The sequence below is a fragment of the Cenococcum geophilum genome (assembly GCF_001692895.1).
Source record: "Cenococcum geophilum 1.58 unplaced genomic scaffold K441scaffold_14, whole genome shotgun sequence".
Lineage (NCBI taxonomy): Eukaryota > Fungi > Ascomycota > Dothideomycetes > Gloniales > Gloniaceae > Cenococcum > Cenococcum geophilum.
In genome coordinates, this window is record NW_027137572.1 from 2,089,309 (window position 1) to 2,113,098 (window position 23,790).

A 23,790-nucleotide genomic window follows, 5' to 3' on the forward strand; every position below is an offset into this window, starting at 1 on the left:
TTACTATTACGGATTTCCCGACCATTCTACTTTAATTTTTTTTTAACTTCTAGCGCGTTTTTAATATAGTTTTTGGCATCGTAATCGTACTTTATATCGCGGATTCCGAGCTTATATTTCTCGGCGAGTTTATAAAAAGTGTTGTCCTAAATCTATCCGCGAATATTATTATCTAAATAGTTATAGGTTAATTTTAGTACGCGTGAAGTTGTATCTGAAATTTAAGTAGGTTACTTACCTAAGGGGTTATAGCCTGGTAATATGTGGATTTGGATTAAGAAAGCCTCGTTAAACAAGCCAACTCGGTTAGTAGTAAGAAATAATATTCCTTTAAAACAATCTAACGTGCGTAAAAAAACTTTTATAGACTGTTAATACTTTATATTTAGAAAGGGGATGTTTAAAATAATTAACTTATTTAAGACAATACTGTTCCGCTTTAAGTTGTTATTAAACCGTACTTTAAGATATATATTAGCTTCGTTAAGTAAAACGATTATATCCTACTTATTAGCATCTTAGAAGAATTTAAGTAAGTTAGTTTAAAGCTCTTTAGGTTTATAGCCGGGATCTATAGCAGTTATAGATATTTGTAACCAACTACCAGACCCTATTTTACTAGCGTTAGCACTACCCTCGTATGTCTTAGATATAGTCAAAATGAGTTATAGACTTTAGAGTTTAGGGGTCTACCTTTATATATTTATATCACTTAATTTCCATAGATTTACAATTAAGTTGCTTGTTTAATTCCTACACTGCAAAAGCTTACAATATTAAAGGCCTGCGAGTATACTCCGCAACGCATTTTTAATTACGGTTAGTATAGCTTTAGTTAGTGGAGTGCCTAGGAAGTTGCTTACTAGTTATAAGTGTTTTATTAGTTCTTAGAGGGCCATATAAAAGGAAAATTTATCCCTCTCCTTTTCCTTAGATAAAATCTATATGGAAGTTTACCTCTCCGTTGGCGTCGTATATATAGGTTTTGCAAATTACTTTAATAATTTCTTTGTTAACAGTAGGCTTTATAACAAGCCAGTTTATAGCATTTTTGTTAATTATAGGCTTAGATAGCCGGCTAATATTAAGGAGGTCTAAAGAAGAATATTTTAGACTATACCCGTGACGTTTGGGTTTCGTAAACTCAACCAACACCACCTCGCTAGCTAGGTGGCTGCTAGCACGGTGCACAGCCTACCAAGGAACCCAGAAAATCACAATATATTCACTACTTATTTTTATAAAGCCCTCGCCGTACTACAATTCTGTTGGCCTTATTGTAGGCCCTTATAACATTACGTGTATCTATCTCTTTGCGCTTCTGGGCCTTAATTACCTTATTAGCAGCCCTTTTCTCAAGCTTCTTTAGCTTCTCTCGTGCATCCTACAACACTAAGAGTTTAGAATTCTCTACAGCATTGCGCCCATCTTGTACATAAAGTACGCCTCCCGTTTGAAGTGACTGCCGAGCATCCTTTTACATATCCTTACGCTTCTACGCTGCAGCAGTAGTGCGTAATAAGTCTTTATATACAGCCTCAGCTGCAACCGCAATAAGCTTAACGATTATTTCTATACTAAATTTATAAGAACTCTTTTAAGTACTTACTTCTCTAACTTAGGTCCTTATTATATATTGCTTAATAGTATATATATAGGTCGCCTAGTTAAACTATAATGCTATATTACCTAGGCGTACCACCGTTAGGTCGCTAGCTTATAGCTATAAAATTAACACCTCTATAGAAGGCTCGCTTTTCTATATACCTAATAGGACTTTTACCTTAGGTTAGTGGCCCTATATTCCTAAGGTCCTTTAAAGTAATAGTAGTATAGTGTCTTCTTCTAGAGGACCCCCTATGCTTAGGGGTCGCCTTAATAGCGCGTTTATAGGGTTTGTTTTTCCCGCCCTATACTTAATAATAAAGTTATAGGTAGCTAATGCTATAGCCTATCTGGCTTGCCATTTATTAAGGGCTTTTACTTTTATAAAACCCTTTAGATTATTATAATCTATAAGCACTTCTAGGCGGCTTAATAGCCTCTTAATATAGTGTCTCTAATATTTAAAAGCCTCTATAATAGCTAGTAGCTCTTAATTATAGGTTTTATAATTACGCTCTACTAGCGAAAGCTTTCTAAACTAGAAGACTATTAGATACTAAAGGCTGTCTTTAAATAGCTATAATATAATAGCTGCCAGGCCTTATATTAAGGTATTAGTCTCTAACTAGGTTAGTAAGCCCAGTGTATAGTATTATAGAAGCGGCGCCGTTATAAAGGCGTTATAGAGCTAGTATATTGCCTTCTTCGCCTCTTTTAGCTAACTAAAAGGCCTAGCTTTACGGCTGTTTTTTACTCCCTTTAGGGGATTAGTAATAGGCTTTATAATAGTAAAGTACTTATAGATAAACCGGTAATAAAAGTTAGCAAAACCTAAAAAGACTTAGACATCCCTATAGGATTAAGGGCACTCCTACTTAGTAATAGCTTCTACCTAGCTAGGATCCATCGCTACGCCTTTAGGACTAATAATATATCCTAGGAACTTAACCTCTTATATACTAAACCTATACTTCTTAAGGGTTATATATAGTTAATATTACTATAACCTCTATAGCACTTCTAGTACGTAGCGCTAGTATTCCTCTAGATTTTTGGAGAAAATTAGAATATTATTAAGGTAGACTATATAGAAGATGTCTACTAGTTTTAATAAGGCTTAATTAATATAGCCCTAAAAGGTTACTGTCCGTTAGTTAGCCCAAAAGGTAAAATTAAATACTTAAAGTAGCCGTAACGCGTATGGAACGCTATCTTCTATTTATTACCCCAATAGATACGAAGGCAGTAATACGCATTTATTAGGTCTAATTTAGTAAAGATTTTAGAACCTACTAGGCGGTCTAAGGTTTTACTAATTAATAGTAGTACAAGACAATTCTTAATTATTACTTTATTAAAGCCTCTATAGTCTATATAGAGTCGCAGCTTTTTATCCTTTTAGGTATAAATAGGATGGTGCCCCTATAGGACTAGTACTTGGTTAAATTTAGCCTTTAGCTAAAGCGTTATCTAAGTACTCCCTTAGTACCTTTAGCTTCTTAACTAAGAGGCTATATAGCAGTCTATATAGGACCTCTTATCTATCTTTTAGGTTAATAGTATAGTCGCCCTAGTAGTATTAGGGTAGCTTCCCTACTTTCTTATATAAGAAGATATTGCTAACTTTTTTTAACTATAGGGGAAGGACTAGTAAGCTGCCGTTATTTTACTTACTAGGCATTAATCCAGTAATTACTAAAGTAAAAACCCTAGATTTTATCTAGAGAGACTCTATAAAACCCTTAGGGGTTTATAGCAATAGGGACGAGCTATCTAGCTTCTATTGCCACGCCTTCGCCTTATAGTTAATAAGAAGTTATGCCTTCTTTAACCCTAGTATACCTAGGGTAATAGTAGGGGATACGTTAGCCATTCTATAGTAAATAAGGGTTACTTCCCTAATCTTGCCCTAGCTGTCCTTTATTCTTAATAGTACCTTATAGGCTTTATAGTAATATACTTAAGTTTTATTTAACTAGGAGTTAGTAGGTAATTCCGCGTCTAGCGTTTTAAAGTTACACTCTATAGTAAATCGCTAGTTAATTATATTTACTTTAGCGCCGAGATTAAGTATTATTAAGGCCTCCTTTTAGGTTTGCTTAGATAGGACCTTACCTAAGATAGTAATGGCTTCCTTATAATCTAGTAGTAGCTTTCGCCTTATAGATATAAGGGGCTCTAAGGGCGCCTACTTTTTCCTAGTATAGAGATGGCGCTTACGCTGTTTAGAGGTGGCTATTATTGCTATTACTGCTCTAGGCACTATTACTACTAATATCCTAGCTTGCCACAATTTTTACAGTTCTCTTTAGGTTAGGTTAAACCCCTAGCAGTATTACTTCGCCCTACCGTTATATTGCTAGTAGTGGTTTTAGAGTCCGCTTTCCCTAAGTTACCTAATAGGGTAGTCTTTATATTTAAGTTTATAGCGTACCTATTACTTCTAGCCTATAGGGCGCTTACACTTTTCTAGTTTTCCTTTAATAGGGCAGATAGGGAAACTAGCTAATTTTAAGTTTATAGAAATTCCTAATAGTTAGTAATAGTAAGCTGTAGCTTTAGCTATAGCTTCGCGAATAGGTGTATTATTAGATGCTTTATATTATAAGGAGAGTTAATTTACACTTTTAAGGAGGTTAGGTAAGTAGTAAACTCGTTTATAGGCTAATCGGTTTGCTGTATTACCCTTATATAGGTTAGGGCTATATAAAGTTCTTAATTAATAGAGCTTTTAATTTAGTTAAGTAGGAATTCTATTAGCTCCTCCTAGGTAAACTATATATTTAGATAGTTATCTTTATATTATAGCTAAAGGGTTCTATTAATCCCCTTTATATATTGCATAGTAAACACAATTTTGGTATCCTTATTTGCGAAAGTATTAGGCTCTAAGTAGAATACTAGCTTTAAGCTATTACGGAAGTCTTAGTGCTTTTATATAGTCTTACTATAATATAAAGTAATCTTCTTTATTTTAACGGCCCGTTCTAACGGAGCGCCTATTATATTAATGGCCTTCCTCTTAAGGTTTAAATATATTAAGCTACTATCTAAGTACTCTAATAGAATACTTTAAGGTAGTAGATCTGAGTTAGGAGTAGGGGTTAATATCGCCTTGCCATATTAACGCCGTCTTAGCATTTTTACCTCCTCCCTAAGCAACTGTAGTTTTCTTTACTCTAGGAGTTATAGCCTCTCGTTCTTTAGCCGTCGTATTTCTTCCTATATTATATCCTTGCCTATAGCTTCTAGTTCTATCCAGGATATAGTATAGTGGGGTAAAATGGGCCGCTACTTAGTGCCTTGGCATTTTCCTGTATATATTGAGCCTTCGGCTTCTCTCCTTCTCGACATCACGACCCTACCAGTTACCGGAAATACACTCTTTTCTTTCTTTCTTACTGACTAATTATGACTGACTAATTAACTAACTAACTGACCGACCGACCGACCGACAAACAGACAGACAGCACTATGACTTTTCCATCTTAGAGAGGTCGTACCCTCCCACATATTTTATGGCATTCCACGTAGGGACGACGGCAAGCTCTTTAGATTAGAAGTCTAGTGCTATATACACGCAGGAACATACTATAACTACCAAAGAGCCGCCAGCTGTAGAAGAACGACTAGCTGCAGAAGAACGACCAGCTGCAGAAGAACAACCAGCTGCAGAAGAACCGCCAGCCAGCCAGATAGACGAGACAGAAGCAGAGAACCAGGCAGTATCGGACAGCGAGGGGAACCAGGTAGTCCCTAAATAGAAAGACAGCGGAAAAGACGGACATTAGACTCGACGTATAGGCCAAAGAGTGGCAACAGGAGGCAAAAGAGTGTCTCGGAAAATTATAAGTAAGGACGTCTAGCGAACAGGCGAGCCAATCAGACAACTTCGACCGGTCGGAATCACCCGATATCTCACCACCCGTGCGCGCACGAGCATGGCCAGAGCTTTATTAAAGATACAGAGACGACAAGTAGCTAAGGGCCAACGAGATCTAAGGTATCTGGCGGCGAAGGAAGTCAGCGCTGCCCTTTAGGAACAGAAGAGAGAACACTAAGAAAGGTCATAAGTATATAAGATCAGATCTGCCCTTAAAAGCTTCCTATTCTGGCTTAGCTTTATCTTCTTTTAAGTTATCCGGATTATATTAGAGGCAGCTTTAGAGGCATTCCGTAAAGAAGCAGATATAGGTAAGAGCGTAAGGCTTAGCAGTACCCTACCGTATAAAATAACGGTAGGTTAAAATAGATGGACGTATTAAGACCCAGTAGCCGTAGATAAAGACGCCGTGCTCTCTTAGAAAGACTAACCTCTAGGCGTTAAGAAGTAGTTAGAAGGAACTAAAGCCTATACTTCTTTTACTAAGTACAAGCCAACACCAGGACAGCCATCTAGGACACCATCACCTTAGGCGGCAATGCAAGCAGACCTACCGCAGCGTTTACCCGCGATACCTAGGACTGACTCTCGGCGGACAAAGGACAAGAACCGCGAGGACCGCCTGCAAGCTCCTAAGGAAGCTCTAGATGCACCTTATAACCAGCAGTTAACAGCTTAAGACAGGATCTACGTTATAGTCTAGCCGATGCCAGCCCTAGGAGCTGCTGGAACTCTATACTTTACAGAACAGAACATGTTACAGTTTATTGAGCAGTACGAGCGACTATGCGTCCGACACTATATAACGAGCAAAAAAAAGCACTAGGGCCTTCCGGAGTACTGCGATTACTGGATAGGGATGTGGATCTAAAGCTTACCTAAATTTACAGCTGGTGACTGGACGGAGCTTATAAGAAAGCTTAGGGCAGAATACTAAGGAAGTAACCAATTTCAATAAATGGAAACGGTAGAATTCTTAGAAGCCTATATACGGCAGTATAGGGACAGTCCGCTAAGCAGCGTACGCAAGTACTATAGGCAGTTTACACTAATCTCCTAAAGGGTTACGTAGGCAGGCAATCTAGGGAACGCTTAGTAAGGGTACTGGTTTATAAAAGGACTTCCGCTTAAATATTAAAGGCATACTATAGCTAAAACGGGAGCTAATCCAAATAGATAAGAGTCCTTTAACTTCTATTAGTTATAAAGAGCTATAGAGGACAGGCTTAGTTTATATAAGGGCGCGGATTATCTATTAAAAATAGACCTTAAGGAGCAGAGCCTTTGTTAGCTGGTTAAGCAGTTCTATAATTAGCAGCCAGTTATAGGCAAAGATGCTACCCTTTAACCACCTGCGATCTTTTAGCCAAATAAGACAGCCGACGCCTGTTAAGCTAGCCAGAAAACGGACCTAGTTAGACTAGGTATACACAAAGGAGCCCTAATACAGCAGTAGTCACCTGCTATAGATTAAGCTGCAGTTTAAAGCCTAGCATAAGGATATAGCCTGGCACCAGGATATAAAGACTGGCAAAACAGCACCTGGCCTCCGCAAGACTTTCAATATCCGTAGGACTTCTAATATCCGCAAGATTCTACTGCCTTTAGACAACCGTAGTGGGACGCATGGGGTTAGTAGGATGGCACGCGATCTGGCCCGGGCTAATGGACCTATTTTAGATACGGAGGAAGTTACCGTTTTACTGAGTATAAATATCAGGGGTTAAAGGATCTTATTTAGTAAGGACTTGTATATCTATCTAATCAAAGAAGACTGGTAGCTAGGATATGCGATCGGCCTAGACCTGTACTTCCATAGCTCGGCAATAAAGGACGACTAAAGGGTATTAAGGACTGGCTCTATATATACTAAGGAACTAACCTAGATAAACCAAGGAAAGAACAGACGCAGCAACCAGCTTTCTATAACAGAGTAGCGCTAAAGATTAGTGACGAGAAAAGTATAAACTAGGGGGACTACTATTAGAATCGCCTAACCCTTAAAGACAGCCGCGCAACCAGGACAGCTATTAAGCCATAGGAGAGTAATATACAACCAGAAGACTATATATAGATTAAGTCACGGCCTACGAAAAAGGCAGCTAAAGCTAGGGAGGACTACTATTAGAATCGCCCGACCCTTAAAGACGGTTATTAGAGACGGTCATTAAAGGCAAACACTTAAAGTAGACTCTATAGCAGGTGTAGAATATTTAACTAGGGGACAGTTAAGTTCTAAGGTAGGGGAAGGAACGTAGGTGGCGGCCATATAAAAGATTTCTATTTGTCTGCTTAATTACAGTATTTCCTAAAGCTCCTTTTTTTGTTTATTTTCTTAATTATAACGCGTTAAGACGCGTTAATCGCGACGACCTACTGCAGAGATATTAGCTTAGCTTACCGCCTATCACTAAGCTAATAGCGATTTTCTATCCCGGGGATAGAAAATCCTAATTAGTCCATTTAGCAATAGAGCCAGCAGAACTCTACACCGCCCCTAGAATTCAATAATGCAGCTACACAACAAGAACGGCACTAAGAGCCTTAATTAATTGCACGGATATAGAGCCAATTATACAATGTAGAGCTAGACGCAGAGCTACATATAGAGCCTTAATCAAACGACTACACGGAAGCCTTAATTAATCAAATAACTGCACAGAAGCCACGGTTAGTTAAGGAATCAAACCAAGCCAAAAGCCTCAATACCAGCACGTCACGTCACTAAATTAAATTAGTCAAATATCATTAAATTAGAGCCTTCGACCGGGCCGACCTTATTCCTTATTTAAACGACAGCTAATCATAGCACGACTATTACTGCCATCCAAATTTAGCGCTGCACTAGCTACACAACAAGAACAGATACTGCGGCAAGGAAGGGACCTATACAAGGGCAGCAGTATAATATTAGAAAACGGGCGCCGCAGAACGGTAAAGCGGTATATAAAAGAGGCGCTGACAAAGATACTCTACAAGAGATCGTATATAAGGCGCAGATGACCACGTTAAGCCTAAGCCATTACCATACAACTAAAGATAGGACCGAGCCATATTTGGCTGAGCTAGTAAAGGACCTTATTAAGAATTACAAGGGAAACAAGAATTAGACGTATAGGAGCCAGCGCTTTTTCTTAGAGGTTATCTTAATAAAGGACCGTGTTATAGATATAAGGGCAAGGGATATACAACGGAGGTAGTTATAATAGCCAAGAAGCTACTACCGGATAACAAAGAGACTAGAAGCAGAAGACAGCCCCTAAAAGGCTCTTAAGCTAAAAGAAGATCAAGGACATATAAGCGTACTACCAGCAGCGAGGGTAAAGGAGCAGCCATAAAGACCTAAGATATACCAAAGAAGCCAAGAGCAAGGACGGTTTAAAAAAGGAAAAAAAGCAACTATTAAGGACGTCTTATAAAAGCGCTAGGCCTATTATAGTAGTTCAGAGGAAGCTACCGTTAGTACTCGCAAAGGAGGAAGTCTTAGGACAGGTCTCTAGATTAGACATCTAGAGGATACCAAGAGCCTTAATTATATAATGCGGAGCCTCAATCAATTGCATAGATGCAGAGCTTTAACAGAACGACTATACAGCCAGAGTCTTAATCAATTGTCCGCAGATGCAGAGCCTACGGATACAGAACCCAAGTCGTACGCACAGCAGAAGACACCTTAAGTCAAGCCAGGGCCTCAGTCAAATCCTAATCAGTCAAACGCCGCCTATATAAGTTAAGTCATCAAATTAAAGCCTTCGGTCGGGCCGACCTAATACCCTATTTAAACATCAGTTAATCATACGGTCACAGTTAAATCAAATCAGTTACCCGTCGCCATCAGACGTCTTCAATCAGCAGTTAAAGATCCTATAATAGCAGACATATAGGCATACGGACACTAGGCCTAATTAGGAAACCAGTACACAGCCAAAAGAACATTAGAAGCACAGCCAATTAACATCTTAGAGCCTTTACGAGAGCTTCTTCCCTTAGCTGTCCCCCCCTTATCAATCAATTGCTACCCATCTTAACGCCCACGGATTAGTTAACCAGAACGATCTTTCCTATAGATATAAATACGGAGCTTTACACAGAGTCTCACACGGAGTTATATATGGACCCTACGGATATAGAGTAGGTGTAGAGCCTTAATTAAACAACCGTACGGCAGCTTAACTGGACGCCTATAAATACGAAGCCTTAATTAAACGGCAAATACGGAACCTTAGTTAATCGGACGTCTACACGAAAGCTTTAATCAACTATCTATAAATGCAAAGCCCCAGTCATATATGTAGCAGAAGACACCTTAAGTTAAGCTAGGGCCTCGTTAAGTCTAGATTAGCTAAACGCTGTCTTTGCATTTAAATCAGGACAATCAGGGCCTTTAACCGGGCCGACTTTCTACCTTAATCAAACGACCGAACGATCAGTTGCAGCACGTCGTCGCCGACCAATCAGTCTTCGGCTAGCAGTTAAGGCAGCCATACACGCATACACGCAGACACAGACGCAGACACGGACGCAGAATATGCAATATAGAGCTACTGATGCACAGCCAGACGCGCAGCTAGACGCACAGCTAGATATAGGGCCTAATGCAACGCCACGGATAGAGCCTTAATTGAGAGCCGTATACGATGCAGACCAATGCAGAGCCAGATACAGAGTCTTAATATCAAACAACCAGCCGAACCACCGAGTCGGGTCATAGCCTCTGCCGTCTTAATCGACTGCCCTACTACCGCCGCCGCTGCTGCTACTACTCCGTCTAACTGTTCTATCCCTACTATCTCAACCGATTACTCTATCTCTACTGTTCTAGATCTATACCGTTACTAGATCTATTTTACTGCTAGATCTGCTAGATCTACTATAACGCCCAACTATTCCGACTAACCTGTTCCGTTCTAGTTTCTACTAACTGCTATTCTAACCAATCTATTCTACTGCTGCCGACCAGCTGTTCTACCGCTGCCACTACTGCCATTGCTATTCCAACTGTTCCGTTCTATTATTCCGATTGTTCTACTGCTACCGTTCTTACTAACTGCTACTAACTAACTGCTACCAACTAACTACTACCGACTATCTACTACCGACTGTCTACTACCGACTGTCTACCGCTACCGAGATTTCTACTATTAAAAGTTCTGCTGCTAGATGTCCTATTATTTACTAACTATTACCGAATTCTTCTACCGAGTATTCTACCGCGCTGACTGTCTGCCGTATTACTATTGCTACTACTGTTACTGTTGCTGCTGTTACTGCTATTACTGCTATTGCTACTATTACTGCTACCGTTATTGTTTCTAGTTTACTGCTGTCCTAGTTGCTAGGTTAGATCTTAGCTATAGGTAATGGAGGGGCACTGTAGAACAGTTCTATAGGAGAGCTAAGGATAGGGTTATCTAAGTTCTTTTAGGGGTGTGCTTTCCTTTTTCTATTTTTCTTTTACTTTACTTTTGTTTAGCTATTCTTCTATAGTATAGAACGTTAGGGGACAACATTCTTAGTAGGGGAGGTATGTAGTGGGGTAAAATGGGCCGCTACTTAGTGCCTTGGCATTTTCCTGTATATATTAAGCCTTCGGCTTCTCTCCTTCTCGACATCACGACCCTACCAGTTACCGGAAATACACTCTTTTCTTTCTTTCTTACTGACTGATTATGACTAACTAACTGACTGACTGACTGACCGACCGACCGACCGACAGACAGACAGACAGCACTGTGACTTTTCCATCTTAGAGAGGTCGTACCCTCCCACAATAGGTCCGCCTATATTATTCTAGGGCTGATCCCTAGACTTAGTACTACGTACTACACTAACATTACGCCCGCGTCTCACTATTAGGCTAATAGGCTGCGATATAGTTAATAAATATAGATCGTCTTTTTAATAGAGGGCTATCGCTATATAGTTATAGCCTTAGTAGACCGTTAGGTTACTGGGCCACTACCCCTAAAAAGGGATAGAAATTTAGAACTATTAGGACGCTAAGGCCCTAAGAGTATATAGTAACGTAATAACGGTAGCGGAATATAATAGGTATCTGGTTCTTAATAAGGTAGAACTATAGAACTAAATTCTGCCGTTCTTAGGTGTAGGGCAACTACGTTTTATAGGCGCCTTGCCTACGCCTCGCCTACGCTAAGCTGGTTACGGTAAGTGCGTCTGTTTAACCTAATATCTATAGCTAATAAGGGTCCAAATATACCTAAATAGGATATCCCTAATATATTCTTAGAACCTAGTAATATACTACCTCTAATTATTAAGCTATCCCCTTAAACTAATAGTAAAGCTATCCCATTATACGAAGGCCTAACAAAAGCAGAGGCTACAGCACTATTTCTTCTTCGCACAGAGGTAATAGGGCTTAATGCATGGCTTGCATCCGTCGGTGTTCCGGCGGTTCTCCCGCGGTGCGAATGTGGCTGGATAAGGCAGACAGTCCACCATATGCTGTTCCAGTGTCCACACTACCAAAGGGCGGACTTTATAGCAAAATGCGCCTCTGAACGCCTTCAGGATGTTTTAAATAATAAAGAAAGCGCCCAAGCGGCAGTAAAATGGCTGGTACAGTCAGGCGCGTTACTCCAGTTTCAGGCAGTAAAGGCAATAGATGCAGAGGACATAAGTGGATACCAGCCCTTTTAAAGCCTAGAGGACTGGTAAAAGAATAAGGGTAAAAGGATAAGGAAAGAAGGGGGCAGAGTGAGATTGTCCGCGAAGCGCGGCCAGTTGGCTTAATATGCAGACTTGAAGGCAGGTAGAAGGCGAGNCGCCGGCGCTCCGATGTCGGAACGCTGCCATCTCTCCAGCGCGGCCTGAGGTGGGGTTTTCTCTAAGTTAGAGTTTTTCCTATAGAAGGTATTAGCCTGCGTGGACCCACTAGGGGGACCGGGATGGGCGGTAAATTGAATTTATTATTAATAGTAAAGCTATAGAGTAATTGGAACTTGGAGCCCTATAATAACTAAAGGACTTTAACCTTATAGCAGCCTTCCTAATATATACGTATTAAAGAGTTATAAGATCTATAATATTATCTAGTTATATACTTAGAGTAGTATAGAATAAAATAGCTTTTACCTAGGAACTATTTAAAAGGTTAATAGATCTTATCCATAAGGTATAATAGAGGGATGTTTTTTTATACTATCTTTAATATAAAAGTAGACCGGAAACGTAATAGAAAGAAAGCTGCTAGGCGCTACTATTAGAAACTAAACCTGATAGGCTTACTATATAGAGGTAGTAAGGTTTAGGTGCTATAAGAAGTAAATCTATAATAGAAGATTCTTATAAAGAATTATAATAATTCTCTACGCGGCCACTATAGTTAAGCTAAAATAGTGGAGTTACTTTAGTATAAATACTATTGCTTAAAGCTTTAGTAGGAAGTAAAGGAGTATATTAGCCATTGTAAGAAGTGTTAAGTATATAAAATCTAAAGGTATAAGCTATAGGGTTTACTTAAATCTATTCCCCCCACTAGTAAGCTATAGAAATATTACGCTATATATTATAATATTCAATTACGCTATTGCGGCTCCCGTTAGGGTCCATGCAGCGGGTCTATATGGGTATATATATATATATATAAGAGGGGAACCGTACCGCTGGGGCTAGATAAAACCTCTCCTTCTCTTATTATATGGCCTACATAGCCTCTCTTCTAATTAGTAACTGCCAAGCACGAGTAGACGTCTCTTTAAGGCGCTATAGAAAAGCCATCTTAATGCGTACTCCTAGGTCTGTCCGGTGGGGTGTATAGCTAGAGCCTAGGTTCCGTTCCTAGCTGCTTTAGTTATCTAGGTAAGGCGTAGGCCGGTAGCCTATAAGGCTAGTAGTGGTGTAGAATATTCCGTCGTTTACATCTGCGTTAACGTACGTAGCTCTATACCTTGCTAAGTTTTATTAGGTTCTATTAGGATATTAACCTCTGCCAAATTCTACTAGGTTACCAAATTCTGTTAAATTCTGCTAGGTTGCTAAAGTTCTGCCAACTTCTGTTAGGTTATTAGGTTCTGCTAGGTTGCTAAGATTCTATTAGATTCTGTTAGGTTATTAAAACTCTACTAACTTCTATTAGGTTGCTAAAACTCTACCAATTTCTATTAGGTTGCCTAAACTCTGCCAAATTCTATTAGGTTACTAAAATTTTACTAACTTCTATTAGGTTGCCAAATTCTACCAAATTTTGCTAGGTTAATAAGTTCTGCTAAATTCTGCCAGGTTGCTAGAGTTCTACTAACTTCTGCCAGGTTGCTATCTGCAAAATTCTACTATATTCTACCATCCTTGTAGTATTTATCCTCTGCCTCTTAAAGCACTTCTTAGCCTCCTCTCTTTACCCTAGCTAGCTCTCTAGCAAATAAAAGGTGCGGTAAGAGGTTTATCTGCATAAACTAGTCTATAACTACCTTAGTAGCCTTTAGCTTAGTTAGGAGCTCTTTATATAAAGATATTCTAGTATAGTAATATATTTCTGCCTGGCCCGTAGTATACCTAGGGCAGAACACCACTACGTGCATCGTTAATTATTAGCTGTGGCCGTATAGGCAGGCCGGAGTTAGGTGCCCTAGTACTTTTTAGTAGTAGAGGTATCTATTAAGCCCTATATACTTGGTTCTAAGCAGCGTATTAATTATGCTCTTTACCTTTATAAGCCTTATATAGCGTTTAAAGACTTCCTTATTCTATAGCTCGGCCTAGGCTGTTATATAGTGGGTAAGCGTATTCTAGTACTTTTCCTATTCCCTTTTCCACCGCTCCTTAAACGCCTCTTATACCCTAGCCCTTTTACTTCTCTTATACTACGCTTTAGATAAGTCTATTGGCCGTATATCTGTCCCTAAAATAGCGGCTGCTATCCTCTTAAGCTTATCCCATCTAGTAGGCCGCATTAGTAGCTTTATTTTAGGCCGGAGTTAGTAGGCTATTGTGGCCCGTATAGTATTACACTCCCTCTTAATATACTCTCTTGCCGGTCCTTCCAGCGTCCTCTCCGCGTAGGCTATAGCTAGCTCTTTAAGGTGTATTTAAAGCGGCAGAAACCCCGTCTTATACTCCAGTATTACTATTAGCGTTAATTTATACGCCCCCGTAATAGTGCGGAGGCATAGGTTCTATACTACGCCCAGCTAGCGCAGCTTGGTTTTGCTTATCTCCTTAAGCTTTATCCACTCTAGTAGTAAGTACTAGGTACTATATCTATATAAGATTACCAGCCGGACTACGGCGGAGTATACTATCCGCGCCTTTTAGAAGGAGGCGCCCTATATAGAGGCCGTAAGCTAGGTTAGTGCGGCTATTTAGGTAATCGCCTTTGTCTTAATGATGTTAACGTGCGGTCCCTATTTAAGCTTTAAGTTAACCTATACCCCTAATATACGTAGGTTATTAACTAGGCCTTCCGTAAAGCTATATATATTAGCTATAGCCTTTATGTTAAACTTCTTATAGCTCCTTATAAAATGGATAAGATAGTACTTTTTAGGGGTAAATACTACCCTATGCCGGCGTACCCACGCCATGCATACCTTATACGCCCTTTTTATAGTTCTATAGTCTTACTATACGTTAGTATATTAGAGTCATTAACAAATCCAAATGCTATAGTGGTTCCCCCTTATAGCTCTAGTAGGAGTGTATAGGCAAAAAAGAGGAATAGGATTGGCAATAGCGCTAAGCCTTAGGGTATACTAGTGTTTATTTGTATTGTTTATGCTATATATCCTCCAATTAAGAGCCTTATTATTTAATCCTTAAGGAAGGACTTTATAAACTATACTATCTAGTAGAGTACGGCTTAGGCCTTTATATTATAGATTATTCTTTTATAGGAAACTCGGTTAAAGGCCCTAGAAATATTAAGGCTAAGTAATAAGGCTACTAGGTTTAGGTTACTCCTCTACACTATATATACCTGTTAGGTTAGTAGCTCTAGTACTATCTATGTTAAGCGCCCTAGCCTTACTCCTATTTAACTAGCTAGTAGCATACTTATCTCCTCCGCAATTTTAGATAGTTAGCTGGCTACTATTCTTTTAAGTAGCTTCCCAATAGTATTAAGCAGCGTAATTAGCTAGTAGGCCTTTGCCGTGGTATAGGATGGCTTCTACGGTTTCTAGAGGACTACTATAATAGAGTCTTTAAACGGTTTTAGGTGATGTCTAATTGCTATATAGCTGCTAAAGAGTTTAGCCAGCACTGGGGCTAGCTGCTTTCCGCACGTCTTAAGGAATTAATTAGTAATCTTCTTTAGATTTAGGGCCTTGTCGGGGGCAAGCCCCTTTAGGGCCGTAATAATGTCCTCCTCCTTAACTACTTCCTTTACTATTCGCGGCTCTAGGTATACAAACCCTAGTATATTACTAAGGTCCACCTCTACTAGCAGTAGGAAAAACTGCTCTATAAGGATAGTAGCCTTCTCCTTATTGTTATAGTGTAGGGTTTCCTCTCTTAGTCTACTAATAGGAGGAAACTATAGTAGGGCCTTTGGCTTCCCATCCGCTATACGCGCCCATTTTACTATCCTCTACATCCCTTTAGGGTTGTTTATTAACTTTTTAACGGTCTTCCTCTATAGCTTATTAGCCTCTTATTAGATTGCCCTTTTCTTCTTATTCTATATAACTCTATAGTTAATTTAGTTAGGTACTAACTAAGAGACCTTCCACGCCTAAAAGGCCTATTGGGTTTCCTTTACTACTTCTATACATTCCTCTAACCATACTTTAAAGGCTTACGGTAAGGGCCGCGTATTAGGTACTGTTTTTACTATAGTGTTCTTAATTACCTAGTGTATAGCCTCCGCTAGCGCGTTTAGTTTATCTCTTATATCGCACGGGAGTCTATATAGGGGCTAAAGTTAGCCCTCTAGCTCGCTCTACACTACCTTCTAATTAGCCTTCTTCTATAGCGGTTTCCTGGGTAAGGGGGGCTCCTCTAGCGTCTCTATATCCACCTCCGTAATAATAGGAAAGTGGTTAGACCCTATATACCAGCGGTCTTATCTTTAACTCTATAGTAGCCTATTAGTAATCTAGGGGGAGGTAAATACTAGGTCTAGCGTACTCCTTAATATGCCCTTTACTTATGTCTTTATGCCCGCCTTAGTAGCTAGGCTTAGGCTAGCTGCCTCTATAGCGCGGATAAGGTTATCCACCGTGTTGTTTATATATGTTACTATTACACCCCCCTAGAAGGGGTAGTATAGATTAAAATCACCTAACAGTATATATTCTCCTTTAGCCCTTAGCAGCTCTAGTAGTATATAGATACTACTGTTTATCTATTAGGGGTTGTAAATATTATAAATTTAGATAGTCCTCTTACAGCCCTCCAGCTTAATTATATATGCGTCCGCTAAGTAGTATATAGGCGCCTACTTATTTATATTAATAGCCTTATTTATATAAAAGCAGACCCTTATATTACCTACTCCCGCATATACTAGGTAGTAGGATTTTATAATATATATTATATTTTCTTAGTCCCTTTACTACAGCTCCTAGATGGCTAATATATCTAGCTAGGGGTCCGCCTACTCCACCTCTTATAGGAAGTAGAGCAGTACGCCGTTCCTACTATTATTAGTGTTATATTATATAATTATAAGTATTTTCCGGTATCCTAATATAAGAGATCTATGCTGGCCTCTGAGTTAGCTAAGTTAGTGCCCTTTAGCATCCGTTTACTTCCTTACGACGTAGTTTTAGAGCCTCTAGATACCTCTCTCCGGATCTAGGCTTCTGCTTCCACCTCTATATTAAACTCCGTATTTAGTAGGGGCTCCTAAGTTATTAGGATTTAAATTAGGGCGTATATACTACCATATAGTGCTATTTAGAGTATTAATTAGAGGGTCCTCTGGCCCATTTCCTTCTTAGAATAATTAAAAGTCTATAACCGGCCGACCTTTTAGGGGGCTTCCTCTGCCTATATAGAGCTCTCTTATATAACTATCTCCTTTAGCTTCCTTTTCTTAGCTCATTATAAGGCCTCCTTAGTGGTAATCTCGTACTATAATTATAATTGCTATCCGCTTATAGGTGCTTTATAGGTGCCTACGTAGTATATTAGCGTATAGGCCCTAATTACTACAGCCTTCTTCTACCATGTCCGCTTAACATTATACGCCCTATTCTATACCTTATAGCCTACGTTACAGTTAATGCACTTTTTAGGTAGGTCTTCTATATATTCGCTAGTATTATATTACCTAGCACAGCATCCATATCTAGCTTCTCTCCTATAACTCTTAGCTATATAGTTAAAGCCTTAGTATTTAAAGCACTGCGTTACTAGAAACGTTGTCTCATACCTTATAACTAGGTAATAGTCTCCTCCTAAAAAGAGGCCCTAATTAAATAGCGCATTTGCTAACTCTTCTAACTATATACCTATAATAAGTAACGATTTAACCTTTTATCCCGTTCGGACTCTTCCTAGCCTTTTCCACACCAGCCTTTCTACTGTAAGCCCCGCTATAGTACAGTTCTGCTTTATTATATCTTCTATTGTTTACTTAGCCTCTAGGCCTTAAATAGCGAGGCTTATAGGTACCGCGTGAACCTTTACTAGTACTAGCGGAATAGCTAGTATAGCAGAGCGTCTAAGGACCTTCGTCTACTCTGTTTCTTATAGCACCCTATTTTTTATATCTTTATCCATAATATACGCCCTAACGTTACTACTTTATAACTTCTTTACGGCCTATATCCTGTGGGTGTTTAGGGGTCCTGCGGCCTGGAGTTTATGTACTAGGGCTTAGCTATTCTGCTTTAAGGTTTCCTCGCGGTCGGCGGCGTCGCCTATGCGGATTATAATCTTATATACTTCTATAGGTTTATAGGCAACTTATCTCATAGCTTGGGGCATTATAGGTATAGTGGCAGCGACGTGTGCGTATAATAGCGGGCCTATAAACGTTGGTCCGCTCTTTGTAACTATTATTACAGCCTTCCTAAGGGCGCCAATATCTGTCCGGATTGCCTTTATATCCTAGGCATATTGCTTCTAGGTTCCTTAGGTCCAAATAAGCTCCACTAACGTAGCGAAGGCTATCCGGAGGGTTGTAATCGCGGTAATAAGGAAGGAGAGCATAGTAGAGCGCTCCTTGTCTGCATTAAGAGATCGTTTCTATAGTGCCTACTAGGTTTATTCTACGGTTTGTATAGTCTATAAAACGCGTTCTTAAAAGGCGCGCTATTCAATTAGGGTAGTTAGGGTGGTTAGGGTTAGGGGTTTATTTGTTTATTATAATCCGGTTTTAGGGGCTATATATTGGAAAACACTATATATACCTCCACTAACGCCGAATTAGGGTGTGTGGTTTTGATAGGAAGGGTTTCTATAGTCCTCTAGAGCTCGTAAGAGCTCTATTGGGCTTGTTTCGCAGGTTTCTTTAGCAGGCGATTGTATTGTGTTGTGTATTATTACTAAATATTACGCTATAGACTTTATTATAGATCTCCTACTATTTAAAGATAGCTAAGAATAAATATATAATTTAGTCTTCGTACTTATTAATAGGGGTTTAAAGTATATTTAATACTTTCCCATTAATAAGACGATTAATATATAAGCGCTTACTAACCTAATTAAGGAGAAATACCTTCTTAAAGTAAATTAGCCGTAGTCTATTATTACTAATAGGGGCAGCGATTTTATAAGCTAGTACTAGTTAGACCTATACTTCTATTTAAAGATAGACCACTATTATAGTATAGCTTTTTATTTATAAATAGATAGGTAAATAGAATGCTAGAACTAGGAACTATATTATAGACCTTATATCGGCAGTAGTAGTACTACTAGGGAGAGATATAAATAGACTAGTGGTGGAAGCACTAGGGTTGTTTTGGATAATGCGAATAAGCGAGCATAAAATATCCTTTATCCAATAGAAAATGTATAAAATATCGCAATCGATAAGGATAAAAGTGCCCATACGGAGCTTTTCTACCCTAACTGGTAAGACTCCTGGCAGAATTCGGCAGAATTCAGTAGACTTAGCAGAATTTGGCAGATATTGCAGATATTACAGAGATTATAGATATTGCGGATATTACGGATATTGCAGATATTGCGGATATTGCGAATACTGCGGATATCGCGGATATTGCGGATATTGTAGATATTGCGGATATTACAGTACCTTTCCCCCCTAACTATATAGCTAAATACTTAGAGAAAAATTACCTATTTCTCTTATAGTTCTTCTCTAATGCCAATTCTTTAAACATTCTGTTTTCTTAAGAGTTTTAAAATCTATCTACATTCTCTCCTATAATACTATACAACGTCCTCCTAAAAAGACTTTTTCTGGCTTATCGCTTATTACTAGAATTAAGAGAATTTTAATTGCCATAAGCGAGAGCCGTGGCCAGCGCTTTCGTTGCTGTTCTTAAGACCACCACTAAAGTGCAGTTATTAAAATCTTATATAGCGTTTTAGAGATAAAGTCCTTATACTTATCTTAACTTTTTAGTTAAAATATTATGCTATTAAGATCCTTAGCAATCTTATTAAACTTATTAAGGTCTTAAGCTAGAGCTAGCCTTTTATATAACGACATACTTCTAGGTATAAAACTCCTATTCCGATATCTTTTCTAAAGCTCTTTAACGCTATTAAGTGTAGGCTTACGCTACTCCTTCTTCTAAACCTACTTAATATATCTTATATAACGGGCTAGATAAAGAATAAATACAGCGGCGTAAAGGGGCGAGTTATCTATTTTATGATAATATCTATTAAAGGTATTCTAAGCATTTTTAATGCGTTTAGAGAACTCCTTATTAGATATATACTCCCTCTATTATATAATATTAGCTAAATTAAGAAATAAAAAGGGGGGATAAACTAACCTGGGATTTATTAAGGTGCTTAATTATAATATCCATTATAAAGAGTACATTCTTAAGCGTTGCTTCGTGTCCTTAGCATTTTAGGGTTGCCTAGTAGAATATCTAAAGAAAACTTTTCATTGTATAAAGCGCCTCCTAGTCCTTTAGACTAAGATAGTCCTTTTTAAGCGTATTAAGGTTACGCTTAGTATACATATTAAGGGCAGACTCTTTCTTAATTGCTACACTAAGTATAAAATACCAGCTATTCCATCTTATATAATTATTAAGCGGAATTCTTCTCCCTATAAGACTTTTAAACTCCCTTATACGACCAGCTAAGCTACGGGTGTGTATAGTAATATTATAAAGCTTTCTAAGTGCGCCAAGTTTCCAAAATGTATTACTTTTCTCTTTCTCCTCTTTTAGATCTAACTCTTTTCCTTTTACTTTATCTTCTTCGTATAACTTAACGTTATTAAAACTAATTAAGTTTTTAAAGAGGAAAGCCTATACGGCAAGGTTAAGAATATAACCCTAATAGCGGATCTGTTAGTAGATAGGATTCTATTTAATTCCTTCTTCCTAAAGAAGCTAGTTGCTTATTATATAATAGAGCTTATTATTTATAGTATAGTTATTAGATATAACGGCACCTAGCTTTTACATAACCCCGTAGTCCTTAAGCACTAGAAGGAGAGTATTCTATTACTTATTCCTGTTATAGAAGGCTACCATACGGAGGCCGAGAAGAGCGTTTATAAGCTTTTCCTAACTATCTATAAAATAGCCGCAAATTGTAAGGAGAAGGTAATTATTTAGAGAGGTCTAGATATTAACAGAGAGAAAAATACTCATTAGTGCAGACTGCAGCCTCTTTTATATAATATCCTTTTGCGATAGCTATAAGTTATAAATCTTTTTACTAACTATTAAATGGGCTATAGTTATATGGCCGTCTACTTTAGGATTAATTAACTGTAGAAGAACATGGAACTCTAGCTACTTAACTATCCAAAATAGTAAGTTTTATACAACAATTAATATAATAAGGGCCTTATTAATAACTTCCTTATTTAGGACCGCTCGGAGTACTTCTAAATCTAGCTCTTCTATCTTATTTTAAGATAACGCTTTAAGGTAAAGGTCTTTTAATTAATCCTATATTGCTTCTTTTATATAACTAGTTTCAGGCTTAACCGTAATGCCATGCTTTAACGCCAAGTGGTTTCGGAAGTTAGAAGTTAACTATATAGCGTACAACTCTATGCAGTATTTACAATAGAATAAAAGATAGGCTTTTTTATTTTGTACGGGCTTATTACTGCCTAGTGGACGGGTATACTCCTATGTTAAAAGAGCTAAGCGACCTCTTATATTTTTTAATTTAGAGGTATTAATAGAGTCGAGAGCTTCTGATTCCACTTCTGAAGCTATATTTTGTACAATAATAAAGAAGAAAAAGGCAACTAAAAATTTATTTGGGGTATGCCAAGACTTATCGCGATAAATGCAATGGATATCCTTATCGCGATAAGATTTATCTAAAACAACCCTAGGAAGCAAAAGAGGTACTAAAACTAGTTAAACTATAAAATAAGGGGTAACTAAGTTATATAGTTAGTTACGTTATAAGTTTAAAACGTAGAAACGTAGAAATATAGGAACGTAGGAACGTAAAACGTACCGACGTACTAACGTACTAACGTACTTAGTATATTTCTTAGGCGCAGTATTATATATTTAAAGGACTACAGTCCCTACCTAAATAGTTCTCTTTTTTATAGTAAATCTTAGAATATAATTAGAGTTAATCTGTTGGTAATTACTCCACCAGTTATTAATACGTTATTAACTTCTTATTTACCTATATACCTAGCTAATTAATAAGTTTACCGTAGTTCCTACTGCAAGGCTTTATTATACATTTACTACCTAGTTACAGTATTAATAAAGTTAAATAATATACTACTAAAATCACTAGTTATAACGCTATTAACAGCAGTAACCACTTTGAGAATAAGTAGGGATACCAGTATATAGGATATAAATTTGCAGCTAGTTATAGTAAGTCAACTATAGGAAATAGTTAATTAATTAATAGATAATAACCGGATACTTAAGGAACGAATTAATAGCATTAGAGCAGTAAAGGCTAAGTTACTATTAGTCGAGCGATTCTTAGGGGAGAAGTTAAAACTTAAAGGGTCTTTAGTATAAATGCGTTTTAAGGTAATGCAGGAGAATATAAAGCTTGCTATACTAATAGACTAAGTAGTTTACACAGGATTATTTCTAACGGGAAGAGTACTTAAGTAGTTTAAACCTTACTTTACTAAGATACAGGAAAACGGAAACACGACTATAAACCTAGAGGTTAAATTATATTCCTAAGTTAGGGAGGATTCGCGGAATAACTTATATAGATATTTAGAGACCTAAAGCAACTACTACGGTAGAATGAAAGCTTTAAAACATAGTATAGTAAACCTTAGCAATTAAGTATATAATGTAGTTCTAAACGCTTGCTATATAGGTTAAATAGAATAATAGGGCGCTTATAGTATAGTATAAATAGGGACTTAAAGCAAAAGTCTAGGACGTAATTTTCCTAATAGAAGACATGAATATACTTAGGGAACTAATAGATTAAGTAATTAAGATTAATAATAGGATCTATTAACAAGAATAGGCTAAAAAGGGTTAAGATAGAGTTCTATAGTTGTATAAGGCGTAGAGTATATATTAACTAAGTTAGAAACTATAAAATAGCGGACTAGAGCTAATAGACCTAAGTAGTACTAAAGAGTATAGGAGTAAACAACTATAGAAACCTAAAGAATAAGGATTAAGTAATTAGGTGTCTAAGGAGCAGAGGCTAAACTAGGGATTTTAGTAGTAAAAAATATTTAGGTGGACTCCATAATAAGAGAAATAGTTTAAAAAAGGAGCTTATATAAATTGTAGAAAATAGGGTTATTTTATTAGAGACTATAAAGGTAGTTAAATAACTATATAGTAAAGGGAACTAGACTAGTAGATAATATATATATATATAGAGGGATAGTAGTATACTGCGAGGAACTAAAGAGTGTTTAATTAAGAGTTTCGCGTTTTGTTATAATAACGTATACCAGATTTATAAAGACGCTAAGTATAGCGCAAGCTATTGGCCATAGGAGCTAAAATTATTAGAGTTTAGAGGAACTAACGAACTATCTTATAGATTGGATATTAAGGACAATAAATTTAATATAGGCGAAATATTTAGTAATAATAAGGTAATGGAGGTAAAAGTTAAATCTACTATAGAGGACGGATTAGCAATAGGGATTAAGACTCTATTAGATGTAATATCTATCACTTTATAAGATATAAGAGAAGTAAAATAGCGAACTACTTCGGCACTTAATAAAGGTAAAAGGCTAAAGGCTTAAA

At 37.8% G+C, this 23,790-nt stretch overlaps 1 protein-coding gene across 1 annotated transcript; it reads right to left on the reverse strand.

Annotated features, from left to right (window-relative positions):
• Positions 1–230: 230 nt before the first annotated feature.
• Positions 231–503, reverse strand: K441DRAFT_553721 (uncharacterized protein; the record flags this gene model as incomplete). The annotated part of the gene is made up of 2 exons (XM_067643193.1): positions 231–368; positions 426–503. Coding segments are annotated over 2 exons (216 nt in total), but the record flags the coding sequence as incomplete, so codon positions are not given.
• Positions 504–23,790: the final 23,287 nt, after the last annotated feature.